At 31.5% G+C, this 21,226-nt stretch overlaps 1 protein-coding gene across 1 annotated transcript in view; it reads right to left on the reverse strand.

Moving 5' to 3' along the window:
• Nucleotides 1-206: 206 nt before the first annotated feature.
• Nucleotides 207-21,226, reverse strand: part of synpo2lb (synaptopodin 2-like b) — a 39,442-nt gene continuing 18,422 nt past the window's right edge. Inside the window, exons 4-5 of the mRNA XM_062055145.1 lie at nucleotides 18,140-18,498; nucleotides 207-3,047 (exon numbers count right to left, since the gene is read on the reverse strand). Coding sequence (XP_061911129.1) covers nucleotides 529-3,047; nucleotides 18,140-18,498 — 2,878 coding nt within the window. The 3' untranslated portion in view covers nucleotides 207-528. The remainder of the gene's footprint in view (nucleotides 3,048-18,139; nucleotides 18,499-21,226) is intronic.

Here is a 21,226-nt window from a genome sequence, read left to right on the forward strand (position 1 = left end):
TGCATTACATTTTTGCGTGTGATATCATGAAAAACAAACATACAGTAAATGCAGGGACAATGCCAGGAATTCTGGGTCCCATTAAAAATGCTAGTTTTTGGGGCCCCTATCAGTCGCGGGCCCTTGGAATTGTTGGAACTCTTCCACCGATTTGGCGCCCTCTAGCTATATATACCATTAAAAACACCACTGCAATATAATGTGCAAATATTGTTTTGCCAACAACAGGAAGTACTTATGCCAACAACAGGAAGTACTTATGCCATCAACAGGAAGTACTTTTGCCATCACTCCGCTGATCCTAAACAGTCTTTTTCCACATTCGCCACACTTCATTTTGGTTTCTTCTTCCTTCCTCGCCTGCTTTTCTGATCCTGTCGCCTTTCTCCAGGTCTCCTCCGTACTTTTTCTTTGCTCAGTCACTGGGTTTCCTTTCAAGGATCAAGGACTAATCAAACACGTCGATCAGATTTTAGTAATAGAGTGAAACCGCCTTGAAAACAACATTTACAAACTAAAAAACGCGGCTCAGTGCATGGTGGTTCCAGGGCGCCACACGCAGGGCTGCAGGCCCATGTTCGAGGTGCTAAACCGGGGCCTGGGCACTCTGCTGAACTGGCTTCCGGTGGATGTCTGCCGCGGAGCACCAGGGGGTCTGAGAGGACTCAGATCCGGGGCACTTTTGAACTGCCTGTCGGCCTGTTGCTGCTGGGGCGCTGAGGCCTGGAGGTGGGAGAAGGAGGGGGACGGGACCTGGTGTGGGGCTAAGGTAAATGTGGGGAGCTGGGGCAGGGGGACTGTAGGGGCAGGGGGTGGCGGAGGGGACAAGGGGCCTGGTGACCAGTGAGGTTGGTAAGGGGTGGTGGGTGCTTGAGGCTGAGAGGGGGCAGTTTGGGGCGGAGGGGACAAAGGACCAGGGGACCAGTGAGGTTGGTAAGATGGGGTGGGTGTCTGAGGTTGATTGGGGGCAGTTTGGGGCGGAGGGGATGCCATGTCGGAACGCCACATAGGTTCCCCGAGAGTGGTGGCCGCTCGAGGTTGGATAATTTTTAGCGCGGGGGATGTGGCAGTCGGAGGGGGTGTGGAGAAGCGCTTCACCTCAGACACTCGTGCGGTCTTCTGAGGTCGGCCTTCCTGCTGGTTGGTGGAGGCACCCAGCGGAGCGCCGCCCCCATAGGTGAAAAGAGACGAGTTCAGCTGGTAGGGCTGGTGGTTCATGACGTCCACTACCTTTTTGGCGGCTTTCTTCCCTTTGGGTCCAGCCAATCCGGTCTTCGTCACCTGCGCCTTCTTTTGGGCTTTGAGTGGGCACGAGGGTGAGAGGAGGGGGTTGTAACTGATGGGAGGCGGGGCCCGGATGTTTGAGGAGTACTTCCAGGTGGACGGGAGTGAAGGTGTGGGTGAGGGTTCCCTGGTCTGGGTAGGGGAGAATGGCGCTGGAGCGACAGAGGGACTTCGCTCAACAACGTATCGATCCATGCGGCTCTGGCGGCGGGCAAACAGCTGGCCCCCTTTCCCTGCCAGCAGAGGCTCCTGAGGGGTATGGGGTTTTGGAGCTACAGGGGGTGGTTTGGACACCCGTTGAGCCTGCATGAAGTTACAAGCCTCAGCTCCCAGCCTCAACCAGTCCTCCTCGGGCCCGGACTCATGACCCACCTCAACGGGTACAGCTCCAGGCTCTGCGCCCACTGTTCTCCCAAAGCGGTCATCCATGTTCTGGACCATGGACATCAGGTCGGGGTTAGGTGACACGTCTTTGCTCCGGATCGCGCTGAACATCGGCTTCTTGTTGCTTCTTTGCCGCGCATCGTGAAGGATGCCGGTGCGGGCCGCCGGGACCGAGATCCGCTGTTCGCGGGTGGCCAGGGAGTCTGAGGCAGAGATTTGAGGGAGAGATGCGGTTACCATGGCAGCATGGGGGCCCGGGGACGCGACTGCAGGGATGCAGGGATGGACAGGCGGAGGACGAGGCATGGGGGCTTGGTTCTGGGACATGGGAGGGACAGAAATTCCAGGGGAGGGAGGTTGATGAAAGGTGGGCGGTGAGAAAGACTGAGCAGGTGATGGATAGGTTTGGGGACCTTGAGGTGAAAGGGGGGTGACGGGTGAAGCTGGCACCAAGGGATGGGCGGAAGGTGAAGACAATGATGAGGGAGGCGAGCTGACGGACGGGGTGGCGCTGTTATTCCGAGCCGGGATGTAGAGGGAGGCGCTGGACACGGCTCGCTTGGCATCGGATGGATAGTGAGTCGGCGCGATGGTCACCATGGAGACAGCGGCCGCAGGTTTGCTCGCCGACATGACGGCGGGCGGTTTAGGCTGAGAAGGGCGGAACATCACGGAGGTGACGGATGAGCGAGAAGGGGTGGGGCCGGGGGTGAAGGGGCGGGCGGTGCGATTGAGCGCTGAGGCATTGGGACTTAAGTGTTGATCGGAGCAAGGACTGAGGTCGGTGTGTCGGCCATTTTGATTCAGAGGGGGGCTTAAAGGGGGCGAGCTAAGTTTAACGCTAGCCCGACTTATGGCGACCGCCCCCCCGTTGTGAAGGATCGGAGCAGACATTTGGGAAGCTGGAAAGACTGGTTGCTTCATGCTCTCTAGCCCTAACACCTCCAAGCTCTGGACTTGATTGACAGGTGCCACTAGGGTTTGATTCTGGTCAGGCGGGCCGTCGAACTCTTGGCTGTGATTGGCAGTTGTCGGAGCGGCCGGCGGGCAAGCGGCGCTCCTCCTGTCCAACAGGTCTAAGTACCCGCTGTCCCAGGTGGGGTCGAAGGAGGCCGAAAAGCCCTCCTCGTCAACGTCGGAGCTTTGGATGGAGCTGCCGCCCTCCTCCTCCGTGGTCTCCCCGCCCCGGTCCTCGTCCTCCTCGGCCTTGCCGAAGCAGGTCAGCGTGTACTTCTTGGCCCTCTGCCGCCGCTTCTTGAACATCAGCACCCCTTTGGAGTTAGGGTTGGGCGCGTCGGTCAGCAGGGAGGCGATGGAGCGGCATTTGGTGCGCGCTTCTTTCACCTGCTTCTCCACCACGCTCTCGCCACGCTGCAGCTCTGTAGGGCGGAGGGGAAACAAGGCGTTACGGACATGGATGGTTTTAGCCCGAGCAGGCGGACTTTATTCCGAACGGTGACAGCGAGGCTTAGCAGTGACAGACGTGCCGCGTGGATTTAGAAGGAAGAATTCCTGCTGCTGTCCAAGCATCAGCCGCACAGTCCAGGAAGGTTAGATCACCTTCTACTATGTTCCCTCTGTAAGGACCCCCCTGGCCCCTGAACCCAGCATAATCTTTGCACCGCTTATATGAAGAACATTTATGAAAATCATTAGAAATGAAAGTAGAAATATCAGAATAATTTTTTTTTTTTTTAGGATTATGTTGCTCTAAAATAATAATAATAATAATAATACATTTTATTTATAAGGCGCCTTTCTGGGCACTCAAGGACACCGTACAAAATCACAACAATAAAATCAAATTTTAAAAAATGAAAGAAAAATGTTTTAATATATTGCTAGTGACATGCCAAATTGTGTGCGTCTTTCCATCGTTTCATCCGAAAATTACTTTTTTTCTATATAAAAATACATTGAAAAATCGTAAAAACTCTTATTTTTATTGTTATCAGAATTTTTTTGTTTGTTTGTTTAATATAAAAAAAATAACACACATTTGGAGATACATGTTTTTTGGATTAAAATGTACAAAACATTTTTTCAAATAAAAACTCAAACATCTAAATAGTTTTTTTATTCATTTTATTTTTAATCCAATAAATTATTATCTTTATTTTTAAGATTTAAAAAAATATTTTGTTTTATAGGGGTCGCTGAAAATCGGTTCAAATCCGGAATTTTAATTTATTTAGATTTAAAAAAAAAAAATAAAAAAAAAAATATATATATATATATATATATATATATATATATATATATATATATATATATATATATATATATATATATATATATATATATATATATATATTTATTTTCTCTAATACAACTTTTTTTTTTTTACAAATTTAGAGATACTTGTTTTTTAAATTACAATTTACAAAAAAATCATAAAAACTCTTGTTTTTATTGTTATCAGAATATTTTTGTTTGTTTATTTAATGTTAAAAAAAATACACATTTGGAGATACATGTTTTTTGGATTAAAATGTACAAAACAATTTTTTTTCAAATAAAAACTCAAACATTTCAATATATTTTAATTTTTTTTTCCATTAATTTTATTTTTAATCCAATAAATTGTTATCTTTATTTGTCAGATTTTAAAAAATATTTTGTTTTATAGGGGTCACCCAAAAAAATCGGTTCACATCCAGAATTTTCATTTATTTATATTAAAAATTTTAAAAAATCAATGTTGAAAAAAATGTGTATATATATATATATATATATATATATATATATATATATATATATATATATATATATATATATATATATATATATATATATATATATATATATATATATATATATATATATATATATATATATATATATATATATATATATATATATATATATATATATTAATATATATTTATTGATTTATTGATTTTTTTTCTAATACAATTTTTTTTTACAAATTTAGAGATACTTGTTTTTTAAATTACAATTTACAAAACAATCAGAAAAACGTTTACTTTTGGAATAGGTTTTTTTTAGAATAAAATTCTTTAAGATTTCAGTGCATCTCCAGTTTTTTGTCAATCTTATTTTTTATCCAAAAAGTTATTTTCTTTATTTTCCAGATTTAAAAAAACATTTTGTTTTATAGGGGTCGCTGAAAAAAAATCTGTTCACATCCGAAATCGCAATTGTTATGTATTCCTGTTCAAAATGTTCAAAAATAAAAAAAATTAAAATATATATATATTTTTAAAATTATTATTATTTTATTTTTAATATTTTTTTTATTTATTTTATTTTATAAATTTAGTGACACACGTTTTTTAGATTACAATTTACAAATAAATGACCTTTTAAAATTTCAGTACATCTCCAATTTTTTTGTTAATCTGTTAAAAAAAAGTGTTATAGGGGTCCTGAAAAAACCTGTTAGTAGTTTTAAAACAGTTTTACTATAATTTTTATACCAAATATTAAATAGTGAGAATAGATTCTGAATGGAATCGTCACCCTAAGAATTGTAATCTAATCGAAGCGTGAGTTGTTATAAGATACTCTCTAAACATTTTTTTTTTTCATTTTGTGAACTGGTAAAATGTGTAAATAGATGCTTTTAATTGGACAGTAACAATAATCATATCAATGTGACATCCATATTTGTCAAATCCATGTATAAACTTGCACAGTATCAACATTACATGAAAGTGGCACAATAATTGATTACAGCTCTATTTGTCAGAACCAACAGTAATATTTGAAAACATTACATTTTGAATCTTCATTCGAAAAACCAAATAAGTCCGATAAGTCTTACCTTTGTGTCGGCGTGTGTGTCCACCTGCTGAATGACATGTTGGGTCCCTCATCTTTCCGCATTAACTTATGTGTGTGTGTTTATGTCAACATCCCCCAGGGTACCTCCTACAGCACACACACACACACACTCACACACACACACTCGCCCTTCTACCGTTTAGTGTGTGACTCACTGCTGCTTCCCTCAGACGTTAAAGACCTTTGTCTATGAGTGGCGACCCCAAACCAACGCCATGATGTCAACTCACTATTCTTGTCATCCTGACGGACATACAACACCTGTCTGGTCTCTCTCTCACACACACACACACACACACACACATTTTTGTACTTCTTACCTTCTGGAGACCTCTGAAAAATGCCTACCTCTTTAGGACCACCCTTTCTAGATATATAAAGATTTGCATTTACTAATTAATAATATATACATACTATGCAAATATAAAAAAGTTAGTTAATTTTGTTTTATTTTTTGTTTGTAATTGGTTTTTAATTTTCATTATTTACTTCAAGTTATTACAGTATGTCTCTGTATACATATATATATATATATATATTTTTTAAATTAATTTTGGCATTTAAATTTCTTACACAGACTTGATATTATGATAAACGTTGGAATTTTACTCAATAACAAGAAAAGCTTAAAATTTTGGCAATTTCATGAAAAGAGTGGTAATTTTACCCGACAAAAGTCACAATTTTATAAGAAAACTTTAAAATTTTGGCAACATTATAATAATAATCTGAATTTTACTCAAAAAATGTCACTATTTTGCAAGAACAACCCAAAAAAGTGGCAATGTTGTGATAGAAGTAAGAATTGTATATGACGAATGTCACCATTTTGCATTAAAAAGTGATGATTTGACATAAAAAAGTAATAATTTTACAAGAAAAAAATCGCAATATTACAGAAACAGAAAGAATATGAGAAATTGTTCCCAATTTTATAAGAAAAAAGTCGACACATTGTGAGAAAAAGACTGCTTTTAGTTCATTTTATATATTTTTTTGTAATTGGTTTTTAATCTTCATTATTTACTTCAAGTTATTACAGTATGTCTCTATATACATATATATATATTTATTTATTTTTTAAATTAATTTCGGCATTTAAATTTCTTACACACACTTGTTATTATGATAAAAGGTGGAATTTTACTCAATAACAGTCGCAATTTTACAAGAAAAGCTTAAAATGTTGGCAATTTTATGAAAAGAGTGGTAATTTTACCCGACAAAAGTCACAATTTTATAAGAAAACTTTAAAATTTTGGCAACATTATAATAATAATCTGAATTTTACTCAAGAAAAAAATCGCAATATTACAGAAACAGGAAGAATATGAGAAATTGTTTCCAATTTTATAAGAAAAAAGTAGACACATTGTGAGAAAAAGACTGCTTTTAGTTCATTTTATATGTTTTTTATTTTTTTTTGTAATTGGTTTTTAATCTTCATTATTTACTTCAAGTTATTACAGTATGTCTCTATATACATATATATATATATATATATATATATATATATATATATATATATATATATATATATATATATATATATATATATATATATATATATATATATATATAATATTTATTTATTTATTTATTTTATTTTTATTTTTTTTATTAATTTCGACATTTAAATTTCTTACACACACTTGTTATTATGATAAAAGGTGGAATTTTACTCAATAACAGTCGCAATTTTACAAGAAAAGCTTAAAATGTTGGCAATTTTATGAAAAGAGTGGTAATTTTACCCGACAAAAGTCACAATTTTATAAGAAAACTTTAAAATTTTGGCAACATTATAATAATAATCTGAATTTTACTCGGCAAAATGATGACAAAGTCATAATTTTACTCAAAAAATGTCACTATTTCGCAAGAACAACCCAAAAAATTGGCAATATTGTGATAAAAGTAAGAATTGTATATGACAAATGTCACCGTTTTGCATTAAAAAGTGATAATTTGACATAAAAAAGTAATAATTTTACAAGAAAAAAATCGCAATATTACAGAAACAGAAAGAATATGAGAAATTGTTCCCAATTTTATAAGAAAAAAGTCGACACATTGTGAGAAAAAGACTGCTTTTAGTTCATTTTATATTTTTTTTTGTAATTGGTTTTTAATCTTCATTATTTACTTCAAGTTATTACAGTATGTCTCTATATACATATATATATATATATTTATTTATTTTTTAAATTAATTTCGGCATTTAAATTTCTTACACACACTTGTTATTATGATAAAGTTGGAATTTTACTCAATAACAGTTGCAATTTTACAAGAAAAGCTTAAAATTTTGGCAATTTTATGAAAACAGTCGTAATGTTACCCGACAAAAGTCACAATTTTATAAGAAAACTTTAAAATTTTGGCAACATTATAATAATAATCGGAATTTTACTCGGCAAAATGATGACAAAGTCATAATTTTACTCAAAAAATGTCACTATTTCGCAAGAACAACCCAAAAAAGTGGCAATATTGTGATAAAAGTAAGAATTGTATATGACAAATGTCACCGTTTTGCATTAAAAAGTGATAATTTGACATAAAAAAGTAATAATTTTACAAGAAAAAATTGCAATATTACAGAAACAGAAAGAATATGAGAAACTGTTCCCAATTTTATAAGAAAAAAGTCGACACATTGTGAGAAAAAGACTGCTTTTAGTTCATTTTATTTTTTTATTTTTATTTTTTTTATTGGTTTTTAATCTTCATTATTTACTTCAAGTTATTACAGTATGTCTCTATATACATATATATATTTTTTATTTTTATTTTTTTTGGCATTTAAATTTCTTACACACACTTGTTATTTCATATGTTGACCAGAGGGGGAGCACTTTTAAAAGCGACACACAGTCAATTGGGAAAAATCCCTCCTTTTTGGGACCACCCTCATTTTGATAGATTTCACCACCAGGGGTGCAAATGAGACATTCTCTATTAGATGCAATGTTATTGGGACCATGATTTATGTCATCACTTGTTCACACCTCCTCATATGGAAGCTACTTTTCCTTGTTGAGGTCTCAAGAAGGGTAGAAGTACAAGAACACACACACACACACACACTGGAAGACCCCCCCCTCACTAATAAATATTTCCAGTGCAGTGTCAGTGAGTGTATATGTGAATATGATACACCAGCAGGGTGTGTCATGTAGTATTTATTCATGTATTAATGACCCTTGTTTGCATTTTCAACACCATTTTGAAATATTGTGACCACTAGGTGTCACCAAAAAAATAACAATTACCACTCCACTTCAACTTAAAGGTGGCATAAGTCCATTCCAGACTGTTAACAATGAATAAGTTAGTGTTTTTCATACCTACTGTTGTTTCTGTTGATCAAACCTTTTCTAACATTGCAAACTACAAAATTATACAAGTACGTATCAAAAATCAAATATTTTGATCATTTTAATTTTCAAACCAATATGTACATTTTTCTCTTCAAATTTGGTCCCGAGACCCAAAAGCGTTATCAGTAGGGATGTCCGATAATGGCTTTTTGCCGATATCCGATATTCCGATATTGTCCAACTCTTTAATTACCGATACCGATATCAACCGATATATATGCAGTCGTGGAATTAACACATTATTATGCCTAATTTGGACAACCAGGTATGGTGAAGATAAGGTCCTTTTAAAAAAAAAAAAAAATAAGATAAATAAATTTAAAAAAAATTCTGGAATACAAAAGAAAGTAAAACAATATAAAAACAGTTACATAGAAACTAGTAATGAATGAAAATGAGGAAAATTAACTGTTAAAGGTTAGTACTATTAGTGGAGCAGCAGCACGCACAATCATGTGTGCTTACGGACTGTATCCCTTGCAGACTGTATTGATATATATTGATATATAATGTAGGAACCAGAATATTAATAACAGAAAGAAACAACCCTTTTGTGTGAATGAGTGTAAATGGGGGAGGGAGTTTTTTTGGGTTGGTGCACTAATTGTAAGTGTATCTTGTGTTTTTTATGTTGATTTAATAAAAATAAAAAATATTTTTTTTTTTTAAAAACGATACCGATAATAAAAAAACCGATACCGATAATTTCCGATATTACATTTTAAAGCATTTATCGGCCGATAATATCGGCCTGCCGACATCTCTAGTTATCAGTCATAAAAAATGTTAAAAATAAGTAATATCTTTTTTTTTTTTTATTATTATTTGATTTAATAGTTTTGTCAAAAAACTATTGATGTAAGGCAAAAACACAAAATATGTAATATTTTCCCCCCAAAATTTTCCAAAGTGGAATATTTATATATATATTTTTTTTTTATTTTTTTTTTTTACAAATTTAGAGACACATGTTTTTTGGATTACAATTTACAAAACAATCACAAAACCCTTTTTAGAATAAAAATTATTTGATAGTTTTCATTTTCAAACCAATATGTAATTTCTTTTCAACCTTAAGGGCTCTTTTCAAGTTTGGTCCCGGGACCCGAAAGCGTATCAGTCATAAAAAATGTTAAAAATAAGTAATATCTTAATTTTTTTTTTTATTATTTGATTTAATACCCAAATATTTCAACTTCCGGTCTATCTGTTGTTGTTGTTTTTCTGCCCGTTTTGTCAAAAAACTATTGATGTAAGGCAAAAACACAAAATATGTAATATTTTCCCCAAAAATTTTTCCAAAGTGGAATATATATATATATATATATATATATATATATATATATATATATATATATATATATATATATATATATATATATATATATATATATATATATATATATATATATATATATATATATATATATATATATATTTTTTTTTTACAAATTTAGAGACACATGTTTTTTAGATTACAATTTACAAAACAATCACAAAACCCTTTTTAGAATAAAAATGATTTGATAGTTTTCATTTTCAAACCAATATGTAATTTTTTTTCAACCTTAAGGGCTCTCTTCAAGTTTGGTACCGGGACCCAAAAGCGTATCAGTCATGAAAAATGTTAAAAATAAGTAATATCTTTTTTTTTTTAAATTATTTTATTTAATACCCAAATATTTCAACTTCAAGTCTATCTGTTGTTGGGGGTTTTTCTGCCCGTTTTGTCAATAAACGATTTTTGTAAGGCAAAAACACAAAATATGTAATATTTTCCCCAAAAAATTTTCCAAAGTGGAATATTTGATGTGAAGTAATTGGAGCCTTAGATAGGTCAATAATTCATAACATTGATTTACATTTTAATTCATTATTTTTTGTGTTTTTTTTCTAATACAATTTTTTTTATTTTTTTTACAAATTTAGAGATACATGTTTTTTATATTACAATTTACAAAACAATCACAAAAAGCTTTTTTAGAAGAGAAATTCTTTAAGATTTCAGTTCATCTCTAAAATTTTAGTGGTATTTAAACAAAAAACAAATTGTCATTGCTCAAAAAATACTAATGAATCAAAATCAATGTTGTTATGAATTTTTAACCTATTTAAGGCTCCGATGACTTCACATCAAATATTACACTTTAAAATATTATTTTTTGCACATTTTGTGTTTGCCATATAAAAAACAAAATTTCCTTTGACAAAAAGTACATAAAATAAACATGAAAAAATAATAACAATTTATTATCGACAGATTTATATGGATTCATATGGCAAAAGTGTTGAATTGTTGAAAGAAAAAAGAAAATAAATGTATGTCCTTTTTGATTCCCAGAATTTGTTGACTTTTTTTTTTTTTCAAAAACTGTCATTGCTCAAAAAATAATAATAAATCAAAATCAATGTTGTTATGATTTATTGACCTATTTATGGCTCCAATTACTTCACATAAATATTCCACTTTGATTTTGCATGTTTTGTGTGTTTTTCATATAAAAAACAAAGTCTCCTTTGACAAAAAGTACATAAAACAAACATGAAAAAAATAATGGAAACTTATAATCGACAAATTTATATGGATTCATATGGCAGAAGTGTTGAAAGTAAAAAAATAAATAAATGTATGACCTTTTTGATGCCCAGAATTTGTTCGATTTTTAAATTTTTTTATTGTCATTGCTCAAAACATAATAATGAATGTTGTTATGAATTATTGACCTACTTAAGACTCCAAATACTTCACATCAAATATTCCACTTTGAAATATTTTTGGGGAAAATATTGCAATTGTGTTTTTGCCATGAAAAACAGGGTTTTTACAATATTGGGGATCCAAAAAGGCGAGACTCAAAAAAGTATATATATATATATATATATATATATATATATATATATATATATATATATATATATATATATATATATATATATATATATATATATATATATATATATATATATATATATATATATATATATATATATATATATATATATATACATATATGAAAAAAGATTCTAATACAATTTATTTATTTATTTATTTTTTCAAATTTAGAGATACATGTTTTTTATATTACAATTTACAAAACAATCACAAAAACCTTTTTAGAATAAAAATTATTTAAGATTTCAGTTCATCTCTATTTTTTTTGTTAATCTTATTTTATTTTTCTTTATTTTTGCAGATTAAAAAAATAAAAAAAGTTTTATCGGGGTGCTGAAAAAAACCTGTAACTTGTTTTGAAACGGTTTTATTATCATTTTTATATCAAATAATAAATTGTGAGAATCAATTCTGAATGGAATCATCACTCTAAAAATCGTAATCTCATTGAATCGGGAGTTGCTGTAAGATTCTCTCTAAACATTTTTGTTCATTTTGTTAACTGGTCAAATGTGTAAATAGATGCTTTTAATTAGACAGCAACGATAAGCATAACAATGTGATATCCACAGTTAGTCATATCCATGTATAAACTTGCACTTCACATTAAACTTCACTAATGCATTCTTGCACCGTTAAACATTGTCTCTGGCGGACATTTTGCAAGACATTTGTTATTTTTCATCCTTGCCCCCACTTAATGTGACTTCATGCATCCCCTTATAGATGATGGCTTGCTCATAACTCTTTGCTGCTGGTGCTGATACTGCATACCACTGCACACACACGCACACGCATACATACACACACATACACACCCACACACACATACATACAGCAAAGGCTGTCTACATGAGCGTATGTGTGTGTAATATGAGAAAGGGCAGCTCCCTGAACTCCATTTTCCTCATAGTCAAGCTTTTACCTACGCCATTAGAGCATATAGTTTATATATTACACATAATAAAAGGTGAAATGATGCGTTCATTAGAATCAAATGCATTAGGATGTATAAGCAGGGGCGTCCAAACTTTTTCCATTGAGGCCCGAACACTGAAAAATCTTTTTTAGAACTAATATACAGTATATATTTTTTTTAACCTTAAGGGCTTCACTCAAGTTTGGTAGCGGGGATACTGAAAGATCTCAGCCATAAAAATGCTAAAAAATAAGTAATATTTTATTTTTATTTTTTTGCTATTCAACGCTTAAATCTCTTAAACAACTTCAGGTCTATCTTTTGATATTAAGTTGGTTTTTTTTATGTCTTATGCCCTTTTTGCCAAAACCCTGTTTTTCATGGCAAAAACCCAACAATTGCAATATTTTCCCCAAAAATATGACGGGAAGTATTTGGAGTCCTAAGTTAATTAAACAACATTGATTATTTTTTGAGCAATGACAATAAAATAAAAAAAATCAGACAAATTCTGTGGATCAAAAAGGTCATACATTTATTTATTTATTTATTTATTTATTTATTTATTTATTTTTACATTCAACACTTCTGCCATGTGAATCCATATAAATCTGTCGATTATACATTTTTATTATTTTTTCATGTTTGTTTTATGTACTTTTTGTCAAAGGAAACTTTGTTTTTTATATGGCAAACACACAAAATAAGCAAAATCAAAGTGGAATATTTATGTGAAGTAATTGGAGCCATAAATAGGTAAATAAATCATAACAACTTTAATTTTGATTCATTATTATTTTTTGAGCACTGACAATAAAAATAAAAAAATCGCACAAATTCTGGGGATCAAAAAGGTCATACATTTATTTATTTTAATTTTTTTTTTTACTTTCAACACTTCTGCCATATGAATCCATATAAATCTGTCGATTATACATTTTTATTATTTTTTCATTTTTGTTTTATGTACTTTTTGTCAAAGGAAACTTTGTTTTTTATATGGCAAACACACAAAATAAGCAAAATCAAAGTGGAATATTTATGTGAAGTAATTGGAGCCATAAATAGGTCAATAATTCATAACAACATTGATTTTGATTCATTATTATTTTTTGAGCACTGACAATAAAAATAAAATAAATCGCACAAATTCTGGGGATCAAAAAGGTCATACATTTATTTATTTTAATTTTTTTTTTTACTTTCAACACTTCTGCCATATGAATCCATATAAATCTGTCGATTATACGTTTTTATTATTTTTTCATGTTTTTTTAATGTACTTTTTGTCAAAGTAAACTTTGTTTTTTATATGGCAAACACAAAATATGCAACATCAAAGTGGAATATTTGATGTGAAGTAATTGGAGCCTTAAATAGGTCAATAATTCATAACAACATTGATTTTGATTCATTATTATTTTTTGAGCACTGACAATAAAAATAAAATAAATCGCACAAATTCTGGGGATTAAAAAGGTCATACATTTATTCATTTTATTTTATTTTTACTTTCAACACTTCTGCCATATGAATCCATATAAATCTGTGGATTATAAGTTTTTATTATTTTTTCACGTTTGTTTTATGTGCTTTTTGTCAAAGGAAACTTTGTTTTTTTATATGGCAAACACACAAAATATGCAAAGTCACAGTGGAATATTTATGTGAAGTAATCGGAGCCTTAAATAGGTCCATAAATCATAACCACATTGATTTTGATTCATTATTATTTTTTGAGCAATGACAGTTTTTGAAAAAAAAAAGTCAAAAAAGTCATACATTTATTTTCTTTCTTTTTTTTACTTTCAACAATTCAACACTTTTGCCATATGAATCCATATAAATCTGTCGATTATACGTTTTTATTATTTTTTTCATGTTTATTTTATGTACTTTTTGTCAAAGGAAACTTAGTTTTTTATATAGCAAACACACAAAATGTGCAAAAAATAATATTTCAAAGGGTAATATTTAATGTGAAGTCATTTGGGCCTTAAATAGGTTAAAAATTCATAACAACATTGATTTTGATTCATTATTATTTTTTGAACAATGACAATTTGTTTTTTGTTTAAATCCCACTAAAATTATTGGGGATCCAAAATGCCCTACTCATAAAAGTGTTAAAAATAAGTCATATATTATTATTATTATTTTTATTTATTTAATTCAACGCTTAAATCTTTAGATCTGTCGATAGTGTTTTTTTTTATGTTTTATGCCCTTTTTGTCAAAACATTGTTTCATGGCAAAAACAAAAATTGTGCAATCTTTTACCCAAAAAAATTAAAAGTGTAATATTTGATGTGAAGTAATTGCAGCCTTAAATAGGTCAATAATTCATGACATTGATTTTAATCCATTATTATTTAAAAAAAAATACTGGGGATCCAAAAGGGCCCCACTTATAAAAGTGTAAAAAAAAAATTTTTTACGTTTATTATTTTTGCATGGTTTTTTTTTGTTTGTGTCTTTTTTTGTTTGTTTTGTGTCTTTTCATATATATTTATATATATATATATATATATATATATATATATATATATATATATATATATATATATATATATATATATATATATATATATATATATATATATATATATTTATATTTATATATATATATATATATATATATATATATATATATATATATATATATATATATATATATATATATATATATATAGAGAGAGAGAGAGAGAGAGAGAGAGAGAGAGAGAGAGAGAGAGAGAGAGAGAGAGAGAGAGAGAGAGAGAGAGAGAGAGAAAACTTAGTTTTTTATATGGCAAACACACAAAATATGTAATATTTTCCCCAAAAAATATTTCAAAGTGTAATATTTGATGTGAAGTAATTGGAACCTTAAATAGGTTAAAAATGTATAACATTGATTTTGATTAATTATTATTTTTTGAGCAATGACAATTTGTTTTTCGTTTAAATCCCACTAAAATTATTGGGGACCCAAAATGCCCCACTCATAAAAGTGTTAAAAATAAGTCATATATTATTTTATTTTATTTTTATTTAATTCAACGCTAAAATCTTTAGATCTTTAGGTCTGTCGATAGTGTTTTTTTATGTTTTATGCCCTTTTTGTCAAAACATTGTTTTATGGCAAAAACAAAAAATGTGCAATCTTTTCCCCCCAAAAAATTAAAAGTGTTATATTTGTTGTGAAGTAATTGTGGCCTTAAATAGGTCAATAATTCATAACATTGATTTTAATTCATTATTATTTTTAGAGCAATGACAATAAAAACAATAATACTGTGGATCCAAAAGGGCCCCACTTATAAAAGTGTAAAAATATATATTTTTAAAGTTTTTATTATTTTTGCATGGGTTTTTGCATGGTTTTTTTTTGTCTTGTCTTGTCTTTTTATATATATATATATATATATATATATATATATATATATATATATATATATATATATATATATATATATATATATATATATATATATATATATATATATATATATATATATATATATATATATATATATATATATATATGAAGAAAACTTTGTTCTTTATATGGCAATCACACAAAATATGTAATATTTCCCCCCTAAAATATTTCAAAGTGTAATATTTGATGTGAAGTAATTGGAGCCTTAAATAGGTCAATAATTCATAACATTGATTTTGATTCATTATTATTGTTGAGCAATGGCAGTTTTGTTATTTGTTTAAATCCCACTAAAATTATAATTGTCCAAAATGCACCACTCATAAAAGTGTAAACATTTTTTTTTTTTACTTGCAACTCTTAAGTCTCTTGATCCACTTCAGTTGTATCTGTCATTAATACCTTTTTGTTATTGTTTTGTTTGTTTTGTGCCTTTTTGTAAAATAATCAAATAAAACTGTGTTTTTTATATGGCAAACACACCAAATATGTAATATTTTCCCCCAGAATATATTTCAAAGTGGGAAATTGGATGTGAAGTAATTGGAGCCTTAAATAGGTCAATAATTCATAACAACTTTAATTTTGATTCATTATTATTTTTTGAGCAATAACGGTTGCAAAGGGCACAAAACAAACAAAAAAATTCCAAAAAAATAATAAAAAGGTATTAATGACAGATAGAACTGAAGTGGTTCAAGAGACTTAAGCATTGCAAGTAAAAATAAAAAATAAATTAAACTTTTATGACTGGGGCCCTTTTGGATCCCCAGTAATGTTTTTTTAATTGTCATTGCTCTAAAATAATAATGAATTCAAATCAATGTTATGAATTATTGACCTATTTAAGGCTGCAATTGAATTTTTTAAATTTTTTTTGAGGGGTGGGAAATATTGCACATTTGTAGTTTTTGCCATAAAGCAATGTTTTGACAAAAAGGGTATAAAATAAATAAAAAAAACACTATCGACAGACCTAAAGTTGATCTAGAGATTTAAGCATTGAATTAAATAAAAATAAAATAAAATAATATATCACTTATTTGTAACACTTTTATGAGTGGGGCATTTTGGATCCTCAAAAATTATAGTGGGATTTCAACAAAAAAATTCAAAATATTAATAATAATAATAATTATTATTATTATTATTATTATTATTAATATTATTAATAATAATAATAATAATAATAAAATAATAAAAATAATAATGACTGGGGCCCTTTTGGATCCAGTATATATATTTTTTAATTGTCATTGCTCTAAAAAATAATAATGAATTAAAATCAATGTTATGAATTATTGATCTATTTAAGGTTCCAATTACCTAACATCAAATATTACACTTTGAAATATTTTTTGGGGAAAATATTACATATTATGTGTGTTTGCCATATACAAAAACGTGATGTATATAAAGTTTTCTTTGATTATATAAAAAAAAAAGACACAAAACCAACAAAAAAACATGCATACAAAAACAATAAAAATGTATTAATGACAGATAGTGAGTGGGAAATTGGATGTGAAGTAATTGGACTCTTAAATAGGTCAATAATTCATCACAACTTTAATTTTGATTCATTATTATTTTTTGAGCAATGACAGTTTTAAAGGAAAAACAAAACATGGCAGCTTTATGTTATTAATGTCAATATTGCAACATTTTCTCGTTAGAATTCACCTGTTTGCTTTATTATTCCACTTTTTTATGGTTTTTATAGTATTTTTATAATCAAATAAAACTGTGTTTTTTATTTGTTTATGTGTTTTTTTCCCCAAAAAAATATTTCAAAGTGGGAAATTGGATGTGAAGTAATTGGAGCCTTAAATAGGTCAATAATTCATAAAAACTTTAATTTTGATTCATTATTATTTTTGGAGCAATGACAGTTTTATAGGAAAAACAAAACATGGCAGCTTTATGTTATTAATGTCAATATTGCAAAAAATATATATATATAATATAAATATACATGCACTGACCACTAGAGGGCAGTGAGAAAATTGATGTCATGAATATTTCATAAACAAATGTTTACTCACTGGCTTGCCGTGCTTTGTCCATGTAGGTGGTGGAGAGCTCCTCGCTCACGGGGCCCAGCTGGGGCCCCACCATGGGCACCATGGGACTCCCAGCGGACCCCAGCATCAGGGCCTCCCTGGCCCGCTCGGGAGACACCAAGGGCGGGCATGAGACCGGCCCGGCGCAGCCCGCCGCCTCCTGGAAGCCGCTGTCTCCTTCCCCCTCGGCTTCCGTCAGGGGCCCGTCGGGGGCCAGCGTGTGAGGGGCCGAGGGCGTGGTCCAGTCCGGCTGGTAGATGAAGTCCTTGCGTGGGACGCCGGCAGGAGTGTGGGCGTCCCACTGGATCTGCAGGAGGGCTGCGTCGCTGGCACTCTCATACCTGGGAGATAGGTGGGACATTGTTAGGTAGTACTCGTCCCATCCAGCAGATGGCACTGTGGTGGGGAAGGTGGTGATGACAGCATACAGGGATATTGTTTGTTTATACCTCAAAATCATGGATCTAGTTTCATATATTTTAGTATTTTACTCATGCTAACTGTCAGCATGCTATTGTTGGCATGCTAACTTTAGTATGCCAGCTTTTTTTTTTTTTTTTCAACTTTTGTCATATTTTGCTACTTGCTAATGTTAGCATGCTAGCATTTTAAACTCATTTTTCAGGTACACACCTGAGAGTAATATATATTTTGGTTACTCAACACATGTTACAGTTAGCATTTTAGCAAGCTAACATTAGCATGCTAGCTTTTTAGCCTTTTTAACAAATTTTTCAGGTAATATTTTTCTGTCATATTTTGGTACTTGATACATGCTAGCATTTTAAACTTCAATTTTAAGGTACATACTTCAGAGTAATATATTTTGATGCTTGACTCATGTTACAGTTAGCATTTTAGCATGCTAACATTAGTGTGCTAGCTTTTAAAATCCATAGTTTCATATTTTGTTGGCATGGTACTGTTAGCATGCTAACGTTAGCTTTTTTTGCAACTTTTGTCATATTTTGGTACTTGATGCATGCTAATGTTAGCATGCTAGCATTTTAAACTCATTTTTCAGGTACACACCTCAGAGTAATATATATTTTGGTTACTCAACACATGCTACAGTTAGCATTTTAGCGAGCTAACATTAGCATGCTAGCTTTTTAGCAGGTATAGCGTCATATATTTTGGTATTTCACTAATACTAACTGTAAGCATGCTATTATTAGCATGTTAGCATAGTACTGTTAGCATGCTAACATTAGTATGCCAGGTTTTTTTCAAATTTTGTAGGTATAAACCTCAGTCATATTTTGGTACGTGATACATGCATTAGCATGTATTTTAAACTCATTTTTCAGGTAATATTTTTCTGTCATATTTTGGTACTTGATACATGCTAGCATTTTGAACTTAATTTTTAAGGTACATACTTCAGAGTAATATATTTTGATACTTGATTCATGTTACAGTTAGCATTTTAGCATGCTAACATTAGCGTGCTAGGTTTTTAAATCTATAGTTTCATATACATTAGTATTTTACTCATGCTAACTGTCAGCATGCTATTGTTGGCGTGGTACTGTTAGCATGCTAACGTTAGCTTTTTTTGTTGCAACTTTTGTAGGTATACACCTCAGTCATATTTTGGTACTTGATGCATGCTAATGTTAGCATGCTAGCATTTTAAACTCATTTTTCAGTACACACCTTAGAGTGATATATATTTTGGCTACTCAACACATGTTACAGTTAGCATTTTAGCGAGCTAACATTAGAATGCTAGCTTTTTAGCAGGTATAGTGTCATATATTTTGGTATTATACTAATACTAACTGTAAGCATGCTATTGTCAGCATTTTAGCATAGTACTGTTAGCATGCTAACATTAGTATGCAAGGTCTTTTTCCAATTTTTTTTGGCATAAACCTCAGTCATATTTTGGTACGTGATACATGGTAGTGTAATTTTACAGGTAATATTTTTCTGTCATATTTTGGTACTTGATGCATGCTAGCATTTTAAACTTAATTTTTAAGGTACAGACTTCAGAGTAATATATTTTCATACTTGACTCATGTTACAGTTAGCATTTTAGCATGCTAACATTAGCGTGCTAGTTTTTCAAATCTATAGTTTCATATAGTTTAATATTTTGCTCACGCTAACTGTCAGCGTGCTTTTGTTGGCGTGGTACTGTTAGCATGCTAATGTTAGCTTTTTTTTGTTGCAACTTTTGTAGGTATACACCTCAGTCATATTTTGGTACTTGATGCATGCTAATGTTAGCATGCTAGCATTTTAAACTCATTTTTCAGGTGCACACCTCAGACTAATATATATTTTGGCTACTCAACACATGTTACAGTTAGCATTTTAGCGAGCTAACATTAGCATGCTAGCTTTTTAGCTTTTTTAACTAATTTTTCAGGTAATATTTTTCTGTCATATTTTGGCACTTGATCCATGCTAGCATTTTAAACTTAATTTTTAAGGTACGGACTTCAGAGTAATATATTTTGATGCTTGACTCATGTTACAGTTAGCATTTTACCATGCTAACATTAGCGTGCTAGCTTTTTAAATCTAGATGTTCATATATTTTAGTATTTTACTCATGCTAACTGTCAGCATGCTATTGTTGGCATGTAAGCATGGTAATTTTAGCATGCTAACATTAGTATGCCAGCTTTTTTTTTTGCAACCTTTGTAGGTATACATATTTTGGTACTTGATGCATGCTAAAATTAGCATGCTAGCATTTTAAACAAATTTTTCAGGTACACAACTCAGAGTAATATATATTTTAGTACTCAACACATGTTACAGTTAGCATTTTAGCATGCTAATATTAGCGTGCTAGCTTTTTAAATCTAGATTTTCATATATTTTAGTATTTTACTCATGCTAACTGTCAGCATGCTATTGTTGGCATGTAAGCATGGTAATTTTAGCATGCTAACATTAGTATGCCAGCTTTTTTTTTTGCAACCTTTGTAGGTATACATATTTTGGTACTTGATGCATGCTAAAATTAGCATGCTAGCATTTTAAACAAATTTTTCAGGTACACAACTCAGAGTAATATATATTTTAGTACTCAACACATGTTACAGTTAG

The sequence above is a fragment of the Entelurus aequoreus genome, linkage group LG08, assembly GCF_033978785.1.
Source record: "Entelurus aequoreus isolate RoL-2023_Sb linkage group LG08, RoL_Eaeq_v1.1, whole genome shotgun sequence".
NCBI classification, from domain to species: Eukaryota; Metazoa; Chordata; class Actinopteri; order Syngnathiformes; family Syngnathidae; genus Entelurus; species Entelurus aequoreus.